The following is a 12885-nucleotide window of genomic DNA, read 5'->3' as shown; positions in this document are numbered from 1 at the left end:
AGTAATGTTCATAATGTAGAATATGCATTACTCTGGGGATGTTTTTATGGAGGGATTAATGTAGAGAGATTTAGTCCCTTGTGTGGCCTTAACTGTTTTATATAATTCACTGCTGTATGCTCAATGAATATAATCCTGGTACATTAGATGGATTTTGATAGAGGATAGATCTGTTTGAAGGGAAGCAGATGAATCTGTGTCTCTTATTTTCTTCAGGTTCTTGTACTGATACATTGTTTCCTGTCCTGCACATTTAAAGAATTCAAATGAAATTTAGTGACAACTTTTAATCCTGTTTTCCATCAACTATCCTATGAGTTTGTTTCTTAAGAATATAACTTACCTTAAGCATGCAGCATTGGCACTATTCAGACAATACTCTCTCAAATAGTCAGATAAGTATTTGTAATTCTGTGCAGCTTTCAAAATGCTTGCAGGTTGGCCAGCCAGAATTCTGAAGCCTGCAAAGAATTACAATGAAGTGTGCTCATTAAAGAGAGTGGCATTCATAAAAACAAATGTATTTGTTTATTTTTATTTTTTCCTTCTCTAACTGATTTGGTCCGATAAACTTAGTTTTACTTACAGTTTTTTTTCCAGTTCTTTTAAAAGAATGTATTAAATTCCCAACTTACTTTCATCTGGGTGACAACTCTAGTGTTAAATTTTCTTAATCTTTTAGCAATGGGGTTATTAGCTTTTTCTTGTGTCTGATAATTAGTTGACTTGAGTACTGCTTTATGTTGTATCGCAAGATTAAAAATTGTAAATTGTAATAACTGCCAGCCTTGCCAAACATATATATAAGGCACTTTGGAGCATTTCTATTCTGAAAAGTTTGGGTAGAAATAAAAATTGGTAATAGTAACTATTACTTGTGCTTTTGTTTTTCACAGCTTGCATTAAAGGGCTCCAATTATAGTGGACTACTAGAGCGACATCGGATTCATACAAAAAATGTGGAACATGTTGTAGATAGTTTAAGGTAAGGGTATGTATCAAGAATTTTGATTATACTCTGAAGTAATTTTAGTAAGCAGATGTTCTAGATGTTAGGTGAATTCTGACATCTAACTGTCCTAAAAACACTATTGAAGTGAGATTACATGCATGCTTCTTAACTCCTTGCTTTATTTTCATTTTAGTAATGGTACCACATGCTGCTTCTAAAATTCTGAGTTTCAGAAACATCTTGGTAAAAGCAGGAAAATTTTGGCTGCTTAAAAAACCCCCAGCAAGAAACTTGTGTAGTTTTGTAAACTGTGGCCAACTGTATGCTCAGTGCTTTGTAGTATTTAGTCATCTGGACAACATATAATGTCTGATTGGACTTAAATGCAGTAGAATTTATGTTGCACTATTTTTAATGAAAGTCCCCTCTCCATTAAATAATATAGCAACAGTTATGAGCTACTACTTGCACTGCAAGTTTTACTGTGCATTGGTGTAAATTTTTGCTCAGCCCAGGTGGGGCCGTTTTTTGAATAACGAACGAACAAAAACAAACCCCCCACTGATAATGTTGATGTGTGATCCTATGTTTAGTACTTCAGGTTTAGTTGGGAAAGAAGATGTGGGGACCATTGTGTGAAATCCTTTTTGTTTAAATAATTGGAGGCCTTTCAAGGAACTGGTAACCACAGCTTGTTGTAAGTTACAGATGCTATTCATGAGATTCATTTTTGTACTGTACTCAGTATTTAAAGTTAATTTGTTTTTCACTTCCCCTTTCCTGGAGGGCATTGCTTAATTTGGATAAACCAGCTTTTTAACTTGAAAGATTACATTCCTGAAGCCTTGAAAACCTGAATAATCATCTGTATTTCCATAAATCTTCAGGAATGAGAAGATAGAGGTTCGACTTGTGAAACGCAAAGAATATGATGAAGAGACTGTTCGGTGGGCAGATGCTATTGTAGCAGCAGGAGGTATTAACTTGTGAGTGGGGAAGTGTATTTTGCATTACAGTAAATATGAATTAACACCTTTGTGATAGTATGGAGAATTTTTTATTTGCTCATACATGGACAGCTCTGAGGTGAAGTATCAGTGTAACAATGATATAGCCCCAGTGTTTTGGTTTTGAACAAATGTTAGTATTGGGACTCAATTGGCATCCTTTCTACCAGGCTTAAAAACTTGGCTTCCATTGCTTAAAAATGTAGCTTGGCTTTTTCCAAAGTTTATCTAGTAAAAAAACAGTACCTGATCTCCATATCTATGGAATTCTTAACTCATCCAGTATATAAAAATACAAGCATGATTATGTGCTCTTTTCTGGAATGGAACATTTCCAGGTAATACACCCAAATAACCCACAGTAGTTTGAGGGTTGTTTCTGCCTCCAACAAGCCATGCTATCTGGGTTGAGCCTGCCCAAAAATTAGGCAAATAGCACCTGACATGTGTTGTGGCTTAAATAAAAGAAGTGACTTGTTGAAGCCATGGTAATCACTTTATTAGCCAATTGATCTATTAGCATTTTACATTTTGGCAGATACTACAGCAGGCAATATCTTATTTGCTACTAGACTTAACTTATATTACAATGCACTGGCATAAGTGACCTGTAATGCAGCACCATTAGCACTGGATGGTGCAATGACTTTCCAAGGACAGGGCATCAGTGAAGCTGAGAAGCTTCAGCACAGCCCATGAACACTGAGACTGCAGTGTGATAGTGGAAACAAGTAGGGTGAGTGGACTTTCCCTCCCAGAAGCAGATGTGAATAGCTATCTGTTGGGGATCTTCTGACTCTGGATTTTCTGCAGTGAATATTGGTTTGGATTAGATAGGTCTTGCCCAAGATGACTCGCAGCTGGAGGCTTTTAGAAGTTGGAGTCCAACATATCTGTAGTGTTCCAGGTTGGAGAAGGCTACATTAGATGGTATACAAAAACCTCTCCAACTTCATGATTCTAGAAAACCCTCAGTAAACTACTCTGCTTGTTATTATCTCATCTTTCAGAATTGTACTTTTGGACAAGGCTTAATCATATAAATTAAGAAGCATGCTGCAGAGGTTATTATTTAAACTCTTTGCATTAATTTCCCTTTTTTAAATAGCTATCTCTTCCTGATGACAATTTGTGTTTCACAGTATCTGTTTTTGCTAGTTTTTTTCCCAAAAATTATTTGCTGTTGATGGGTACAAATATGCCTGTATGTTATACTTCAGTTTGGAATTTTAAAATGTTCTTACAGAAAAGCAATTTAATCTCAAACTATATATTCTATCTAGGTGATGGCACAATGCTTTTGGCAGCTAGTAAAGTGTTGGACAGATTAAAACCAGTTATTGGAATAAACACAGACCCTGATAGGTGAGCCTAAAATTTGCAAAAATCTTGTAGTGTTATAAACTGAAGTGTTACAAGTATTGGTGATTTGAAAGAAAAAATTCTTAAAGTGCATGTTGTATTGTTGGTACTGCGGTACCTCGGCTTGTGAATGCCTTGGTTCTCGACCTAATCGGGTCGCAAACAAAAATTTCATGAAAATTTTGACGTGGGTCACAAACTCCGCATTGAATGGCAACCAAGATCGCAGCCATCTCCCCGCCCCCCCCCCCGAGTGGGGAGATGGCCACGATCGCAGTTGTGTTTGTGCAGGGAAGACGTGCGTGATCATGGGCGTGCTCCTGCAGGAATGATTGGCACAATCTCGGCCATCTCCCCCAACCAGCATGATTGCGGCCATCTCCCTACCACCCCTGATTGGCTAGATGGCCGCAATCGTGCTGGAGGTGGTGGGGGGGAGATGGCCAAGATCGCGCCCATCTCTCCCTTCCCCAGCGTGCCCCATTTGCGCTGGTCTCCCCCTTCCCCCATATGCCCCATTTGCACCCATCTCTCTCCCCCAGCACACCCCATTTGTGCCAGTCTCTCTCTCCCCCAGCATGCCCTGTTCACACCTGTCTCTCTCTCCCCCAGTGCACCCACGATCACGCCTGTCTCTCCCCCCGCCCCCCGGCTCCAGGATGACAGGCGCGATCTTGGTCTTGCTGTGGGGTGGTGGGAAGATGGCCGCGATCTTTGTTGTTCTTTGTCACTTCACATTTTTCTGATTAAAAAAATGGTTGCAGAACGGATTAACCTTGCTTACATTGAACCTTAAGGGGAAATTTAACTTGACTCACAACCAATTTGGGTCATGACCAGAGTTCTGGAATGGATTAAGTTTGTGAGCCAAGGTACCACTGTATATATAAATGACATCCTTTCTTATTATGCATGTTATCTTGCATGTTAGGTGGGGCAGGTTTTTAATATTAATAAAATCAATTGCTTTTAGCAACTTCAGCAAGTATTCTGAGGTCTACAAATGGTCCATGATTCTATTTAAGAAGAATAGTTTGAACAGCAGAGTCATTTAGATAAATTAACTGCAATATGTTGGGCTGCCTTAGATAATAGTGCAAAAACTGCAGCTTGTGCCAAATTTGGCAGCCAAATTTTTGAGTGGAACAAGGTGATGTGAACATATAAACCCAGTCCTAGCTTGCTTCATTGGTTGCCAGTTCTGTTTCTGAAGTAAATTCTGGGTTTAAAGTAGAAAGCCATACATGGCAGTAGACCTGAGTACCTTAAGGGTTGCATCTCCCCTTATGAACCTTTTGAATCCCTGAGGTCATTTTCAGAGGCCCTTCTTTGTGTGCCCCCTTTAATAGAAGCTTAGGGGGTACTAAGCTTTTACGTGGAAACCCGTTTAAGGAGTGCTTTCCCCAAGGAAGCTTTCATGCATCTTTCATGCCAGTATTGCATCTTTTCAGCAACAGGCAAAGATGCATTTCTTTCCTAGGCATTTAGACATTTGTTCTGGTTGTTTTGGGTTGCTTTTGTGATGTTCATTCTAGATGAGTGTGTGTTCTTCTTTGTGGTTTCTGTGCTTCACACATATGGGCTCTGCACCTCCTTGGAGCCTATTGTTAAGAAGATTCTTCAGCTGAGAGAGCTTTGGCCATCTTCCTCATCCTCGGCTCTGGTATAGAAGAGAGGTTCCTGCGTATTCCCTCAGTTCTTCTTTGACCATCATTGTGGCAACTTGGGAAGTTCTAGCTCTCCTTGTGATTCATGGCTTTTTCTTACAGCATCTATTATTTTGTTAGCAACATCTATTACACTTTGACTACTTTCTTTACATTCCCCCCTTATCTCTCTACCTTCCTTACCTCAGAGTTCCCTTTTCACCTTTTTGTTCCGTGCCATTTTTCCCTTATACTATATTCGCCAAATCTAAGGGCAACAAACCACTCTGATGTGACTCTGCAACCCCCATCAGTACCAGTCATGCTTGAATCCACTCCTGTAGCACTGAGAAAAGAACTGGTCTCAGCAACCTTGGCATCAGAAGGAGAGATCTGGGACACATCACCTCAACCATAGACCCATCCTCCTTCCATGGCTTTGGGGTTGCTCCAGATACATGCCATATCACCAGTCCCGGTGGAGCCAAGCCACATCAAATTCAAGTGCTCTAGACCGTGCTCTTGCTCAACCCTCTTGGATGGACACTTGGAATGGTCAGTCCCACTGTCATACTGAGGATTCTAGAACCCATGGGAGTGCTGTTGGGGTCATGAATCCTTCTGTGATCCTTTGTGTCAATGAGCACTCCATCTGAAGTCCTATTTCAAAGGGTGGGAGCATTTCTACAGGAACATTGCGTTACAGCCCCCCCCCCCCACACACACACAGCTACCTAGATCCCCATTGCCTACTATTCACCTACAAACCTTTCAAGAACTGTTGCTGGACCATGCTACATCCTCCGCCATACCACCACAGTGATCATCATCACTTGCCTCTGTTCCCTTGGGAGCAAGACTAGAGTCTTGCACCATCTGGACAAGAGAACTATGCATTAGATGCAGCTTCATCATCATCAGTGGCTCCGTCTCACTTATCGCCTGAAGTGGCTGTGAGAACACAGGACATAGCATCTCCATCTGAAGACCTGAGCCTTTTTTCAGATTAGATCTTCGAAATGGTCTTGTGTCTGGGCCTGGACACACAGTAGCCAACAGAGAGAACAAGAGGCCTATATTTGATGCATTCTACACAGAGGTGTTGACCCCAGTTGCTGTACCATTCCTGCCAACTCTCCTGCTTACAGTCCTGTTACAGCAGTTGTAGAAGATGCTGTCCTCCTTAGCTCTGATAATCCAGAAACCTCGAGAACATGTACGTGGAGCAGGAAAAAGATGTGGCCTTCCTTTTCCAATATCTGCAACTGAACTCTTTCATCATCAAGGTTACCCAAGGAAGATCATATTTGGAACACTGCACCAGTAGAAAGGGAAAGCTGCTTCCTGGACCTAATGAGGAGGTGCATCTACTTGTCTTCTGCTTTAGGGTTCTGGATAGCAAACTCCCAGGTTACTGTGGCCTAATAGCAGCTCTTTCTGAAGGACAAGATAGGTTCCTTCTGTGAGGAGGACCAAAGAGAAGTAGCCAGGATCTTCTAAGTGCAAGCATTGCACATCTTCCACTAGAATTGCCGGGATCAAGCCCACTGCAAAGCACAGGTGATGATCAGAACAATGGTTTTGAGGAGGCATGCATGCCTATGTCCTTCCAGTCTGTCACAGGAGGCTCACTCCTGGATTGAGGATCTAATAATTGATGGTGATGGACTCTTCAATGTAAGGGAAAACTCTCTTCATTGTATAATCTTCTCAACAACAGGCTTGAAGCAGTCACAGAGCCTGTGTGTGTGAATGCACAGATGACCACTCAAAGCATGAAAGTTTTGAATGAATTCCTTATTGCCTTATTTTTTCAATGAACATGTTGTATTGTTTTTAGATAATTTAAAATATTTATTTGTATTGTTCTGATTAAGGTTTATGCTGATTTTGGTTTCCCCCTTTTTTCTTGTTACAGTAATCATGGATTTCTGTATATTGTGTCAGTCTCTTTGAGACAGTTTTTCTGTGGTGTGAGGCAGCACATAAGTATAATAATTTTAACCAGTACTGTTCTGCTAGTTGGGGAAGGACTTTTAATGATCCATAATTTTACAATATGCTGAATATTGTCATTTCATTATTAATTGTTATCATTTTAAAACTGTGTATTTTAAATAAATACCCAGATATTCCCAGAAGTTGCCTTACAGTTTATCTTTCAGATTGGCATGCAAGTTTTCTATTCCCATGCATTCTCTGCATGATTGGTTCTTGGTTCATTAATTCTATATTTAAATTCATTCCAAATCTAAATATTAAATTGCTAACTAGTAGGACACACATTTTCATTAGAATCAAAATGGCAGCATGTAGGATCCTGTGCCCTAACCCCTGCAAATGTGGAGGGCCAACTCTAAACTGGCATCTCTTTTTAAAAAGAAAACTTCATTTTAGATTGGGTGCATAACTAACTTAGGCAGTGACTGGGTTTGCATGAGGCAACAACCAGCTATTGTTTGTTATAGCAGGTTGTTCATGGTGTCGTGCAATCCCACTTGTAGTGACTAATTGTTGGATTGTGGTTGTTGAACACAATAAGATACAACAGTCTGTTCTAGGGTTTGCTTGTATTCCAACTGCTTGTTATGTTATCCACACTCAGATAATGTTTCTCAAAGTGGGCCAGAACAAGGGGCCTTTCTTGCCTGAGCAGTGAGCCAGAGAATGTGGCTGAGGGCTGGCCCCAAAGTCCACTGCCAAATTAGTCAAGCACCCATCCCCCCTGCCTCTCTGGCAGAAGGTGGGCATGACGATTGACTCCGTGATGCTGCCCTTGAGGCAGAACAGAGGACCTGTCTACCTGCTAACTCACAATCATGGCTATAAAAGAGATAGTTGTGTTCCCTGGGACCACCAATGGGAATGGGAGACAGTTAAAGCCGTAATCTGTAACAATTCTATTTTTAGCCTACCTTCTAGTTTAAAATCACATACATTTATAATCTGTAGCTTATTGACTTTGTCTCTTGCTTAAATTTTACATTAGTTCAAAATGACATTTACATTTAATCATGTCTCTCCCTGTACAAGAATGCTTATGAAATAGAGTATCTGGGCATATTTGACAGCCTGTGTGAAATAGCTGACAAATTGCTCCATCTCTCACATAAGGCTATTTAAAAGTTATCCACCTAGTTATAATAATGTGATCTAGTATCCTGCTACATATTCATCTTTTTACAGTGAAAGGGAAACAGATTTTGCCTGGGGGGGGGGGCGTAGCAGAGCATTAAATTCAGTGCCACATATGCAGACCACCAGTTGTTTTTTCCCCTGCTTCAGTCCCCCACATGTCCCCCAGATCTACTCCAGGACCTCTCCACCCTCTGTGATGTGGCACATGAAGGTCTGCAACAGGGAAGTGAAATCCATTCTGCCAGTCATTTTTATTCGACTGGCAGATGGCCAGCATTGAATACAACCAAAAGTAATCTGCCATGCCTTACTTTTGTTTTGATATATTCAGATCTGAAGGCCACCTGTGTTTACCTGTACGATATACACACGCATTTCCAGATGCTCTACAGAAACTCTATCATGGTGAATTCAGGTAGGTAAGAACTTACACATCAAAATACAGTTGTCCTTAAAGAAGTTTAATTTTAAATTGTGTACTTAAAAACATAGAACTGTACTGCATTCAGATATGAAAACTATCATTTTGAACCCTACTTCTACAATGGTGCTTATAGTCTATAGGAGAGGTGGGCAATTTGCAGGCTGCATATGGCCCCTCCTGTTGCTGGTGCAGCTCTGCTGCCTTTTCAACAGGTGCTCCCTACCTGCAAGTGTTAACAGTATTAACATTGGTTTGGCAAACTGATGACCTAGCCTTTTTTCTTTGCAAGAATAGCCCCTAGATCGCCCAAAATTGCCCACTCCATTCTAGTGAATGCATATATTTTCTGATCTCATTAAAATGAATGAAGAAAATGTAATGTCAAGTAATGATCTGTATTTTTGAATCATGAGCATAATTAATACAATTTGTGACCAAGTCAGAGTAGTGTGCCTGCAGAAAAGAACCTATAGGAAAATTGTCAGCTCTTCAGTGTAAACTAAGTTTATTCATGCAAACTATTCAACACACATAATGGTGGAAATCACACCTTTTAATAGTAAACTCAGCTGGTGAGTACTACTGCATTGTAGCCCAAACAGGACTCCTGAGAGACAAGAAAAAAGATACCTTCATGCCCGAAGAAACTCCATTATTTTGCAGAAGTACAAAAAATCTCCAGGAAGGGGGAAAAAAACTACTGGGGCAAACTAAAATTCCAATGAGCATTGCTCATGCTTAGTCACAGAATGCTGAATTATCTGTTGAAGAATGGCTATGGGGACATGGAATGAACTGGAGTATGCTGCAGGATAGCCTGGCTGACTGGAATCCTGAGCAGGAGCACTTCACACTGCAACATGTTGTGCCACGTTCTACTTGTAAATAATACTAGTGGTAAATTCCTTCTTCCCTTCTCTGCCTCCCTCACTATCTCTTCTAGTGTTGTAAGTCCATTAGTTCAGGAGAAGGAGATTGGAAAGAAATTCCTCATTTTCTTTGCTGTGCTACCAAAACAGTTACCATGCATTCTGTTAACTCCTGTTCAGATGAAAGAAAAGAGCAGCCTTGGGGAAAAAGCTGCTATTTACCCAGTGGCAAGCGTTACATTAAAATATACCTTGTTGCCTATATTCAGGGCTTTTTTTTTTGTCATAGAACACACTGGAACAGCGTTCCGGCACCTTTTTTTCAATGGATTTTACAAAGTGAATTTGATTTCCATAGCAGATCAGCAGCAAACATCATTAACATAGTGCCTGCAGGCTGCTATTGTGTCTGCTATCTGATAGTGAGAGATAGCTGCTTGGTATGCTGCTGGGCTTGGCTGGACAGACTTGAGTTCCAGCACCTTTTTTTTACATAAAAAAGCACTGCCTGTATTTATTAACACTCATTTGAAATGTTATGTGCTTCATGGCATCATTTTTTGGTAAAGGACTAAATTTGGGACTTGTGTCAGTCATCTAGAGGTACAAAAGAATACTATTAACATTACAAAGTGTTGTAGAGTTATACTAATCAAAATACCTTCAATTAGGACAAATGTTTTTGGGGGATTTTCGGATCAACTGGTTTAAAATGTAAGTTTTAAATATATTTTTCAGTTGGCATAAATTTGTAGCAGAAATTAAAACTGTTACACTGGTATAATAATCTTAACTTGATTGCTGTGTGCAATGCCTTTCAAATCCTCAAAGGGTTATTTAGCAACATACAGGAAACTCTTGTCAGAATTTTTAGCTATTCTTAAATATATGTAGTGAACATTTCATTTTATGTAATGAAAAATTGGGAATTTGAAGGCACTGTATATAGCCAACCATCTACAGAGAATATATTCTGATTAATATTTTTTAATTCTTAATATTATTTATTTATTCTTTGGCCAAGGCGACTTAAATTTTACTGTTATACTGCTAAATTATATTGTTTTATATTATGTTATTTATTTATGATTGTGAGCTGCCCCGAGGCCTCGGCGAATGGGGCGGCATAGAAGTCCTCTAAATAAATAAATAATATGTAGAAATTAATAAATAGGTTCTAGAAGCAGGAATAAGATTGCAGTAGGAACATGCTATTTCCTCTACTGAGGCTATTGCAAAGACTACTAAAACAAGTAATTTTCTTTTTGTCCTTAAATGGATTTCTCTGAAATCTCCACTTTTCTAGCATCAGAAAGTGAGAAAAAGCATATCTTACCATTTGGATACCTGAAATGAGACCCCTTAAAATTGGTAGAAATCTGTTAACTAGTGAATGAGTATTGATTTTACCCCCACCACCAGCTAAATTTATATGATAATTACAGATTAATGATTCTTACAACTCAGATGATTTTTACAACTTAAATATACCTAATGGCATGAATGCAGCTATGTGGACTAACCATCTTGAATTGCTGATTCATTGAAAAAGTATTTTTTACTTGTTTTGGCCTTTATGCTATGTTCTCCTTTTAAAGATGGCAGTGGCGCCAGCGCATCCGTTTGTACCTTGAGGGGACTGGTATTAACCCTGTCCCTGTTGACTTGCATGAACAGCAGTTGAGTCAAGAACAGCATAGCAGAGCCCATGTTAATGGAAGATTTCAGGATCAAAGTAAGAACTGTTTCCATCCTAAAGTAAAATAAACTCAAATTGATGTCTGTGATTCAGTCTTAAAATATTGACTTGTTGTTGTTGTTGTTAGTCGCGAAGTCATGTCTGACCCATCACGACCCCATGGACAATATTCCTCCAGGCCTTCCTGTCCTCCACCATCCTCCAGAGACCACTTAAGCTCACACTGATTGCTTCAGTGATTCCATCTAGCCACCTCATTCCCTGCCATCCCCTTCTTCTTTTGCCTTCAATTATTCCCAGCATTAGGCTCTTCTCCAGTGAGTCCTTCCTTCTCATTAGGTGGCCAAAGTATTTGAGTTTCATCTTCAGCATCTGGCCTTCTAAAGAGCAATCCAGGGTTGATCTCCTCTAAGACTGACCGGTTTGATTGCCTTGTGGTCCAAGGGACTCACAGGAGTCTCCTGCTGCACTACAATTCTTCGGTGCTCAGCCTTCCTTATGGTCCAACTTTCACAGCCATACATTGCAACTGGGAAAACCATAGCCTTGAATATACGCACTTTTGTTGGCAGGGTGATGTCTCTGCTTTTTAGTATGCTATCTAGATTTGCCATAGCTTTCCTCCCCAGGAGCAAGCGTCTTTTAATTTCTTGGCTGCAGTTTCCATCTGCGGTGATCTTGGAGCCCAGGAAAATAAAATCTGTCACTACCTCCATTTCTTCCCCATCTATTTGCCAGGAAATGAGAGGACTGGATGCCATGATCTTAGTTTTCTTAATGTTGAGTTTCAAGCCAACATTTGCACTCTCCTCCTTCACCTGCATCAAGAAGCTCTTTAGTTCCTCTTCTCTTTCTTCCATTAGAGTGGTATCATCTGCATATCTGAGGTTGTTGATATTTCTCCCCGCAAACTTAATTCCAGCTGGTGATTCACCTAGCCTCTCCTTTCTCATGATGTGCTCTGCATATAAGTTAAATAGGCAGGGCGACAGTATGCAGCCTTGCCGAACTCCTTTCTCATTTTTGAATCAATCAGTGGTTCTTTGTCCAGTTCTCACTGTTGCTTCTTGACCCACATATAGGTTTCTCAAGAGACAAATAAGATGGTCTGGTACTCCCATCTCTTTAAGAACTTGCCACAATTTGTTGTGATCCACATAATCAAAGGCTTTAGCATAGTCAATGAAGCAGAAGTAGATGTTTTTCTGGAACGCCCTAGCTTTCTCCACGATCCAACGTATGTTGGCAATTTGATCTCTAGTTCCTCTTCGAAATCCTGCCTGTACTTCTGGTAGTTCTCGGTCCACATACTGCTGGACCCTAGCTTGTAGGATTTTGAGCATCACTTTGCTAGCATGTGAAATGAGTGCAATGGTGCATTAGTTTGAACATTCTTTGGCATTGCCCCTCTTTGGGATTGGAATGCAAACTGACCTTTTCCAATCCTGCGGCCACTGCTGAGTTTTCCAAGTTTGCTCGCATATTGAGTGTAGCACTTTTACTGCATCATCTTTTAAGATTTTGAATAGCTCAACTGGAATATTGTCACCTCCACTAGCTTTGTTGTTGCTCAGACTTCCTAAGGCCCATTTGACTTCACATTCCAGGATGTCTGGCTCGAGGTCAGTGACCACCCCATCGTGGTTATCAGAGATGTTAAGCTCTTTCTTGTACAGTTCTTCTGTGTAATCTTGCCACCTCTTCTTAATACCTTCTGCTTCTGTTAGGTCCCTGCCATTTTGGTCCTTTATCATGCCCATCTTTGCATGAAACATTCCCTTCATATCT

General features: G+C 40.2%; 1 protein-coding gene across 4 annotated transcripts in view; it reads left to right on the top strand.

Annotated features, from left to right (window-relative positions):
• NADK2 (NAD kinase 2, mitochondrial) overlaps window positions 1-12885 on the top strand; it is a 42025-nt gene that overhangs the window by 8446 nt on the left and 20694 nt on the right. For 2 of the 4 annotated variants that reach the window (XM_044431245.1, XM_044431244.1), the window contains exons 2-6: window positions 897-985; window positions 1840-1928; window positions 3243-3324; window positions 8437-8520; window positions 10997-11133. In XM_044431245.1, coding sequence (XP_044287180.1) covers window positions 897-985; window positions 1840-1928; window positions 3243-3324; window positions 8437-8520; window positions 10997-11133 — 481 coding nt within the window. Of the gene's footprint in view, window positions 1-896; window positions 992-1839; window positions 1939-3242; window positions 3325-8436; window positions 8521-10996; window positions 11134-12885 lie in introns of all 4 variants that reach the window. The other 2 variants (XM_044431247.1, XM_044431246.1) reach the window with 2 other exon arrangements.

This window comes from Varanus komodoensis, unplaced genomic scaffold (genome assembly GCF_004798865.1).
Source record: "Varanus komodoensis strain SLA01 unplaced genomic scaffold, ASM479886v1 scaffold22, whole genome shotgun sequence".
Lineage (NCBI taxonomy): Eukaryota > Metazoa > Chordata > Lepidosauria > Squamata > Varanidae > Varanus > Varanus komodoensis.
Note: the sequence above shows the minus strand (reverse complement) of the source record. Positions and strands in the feature narration are given on the sequence as shown.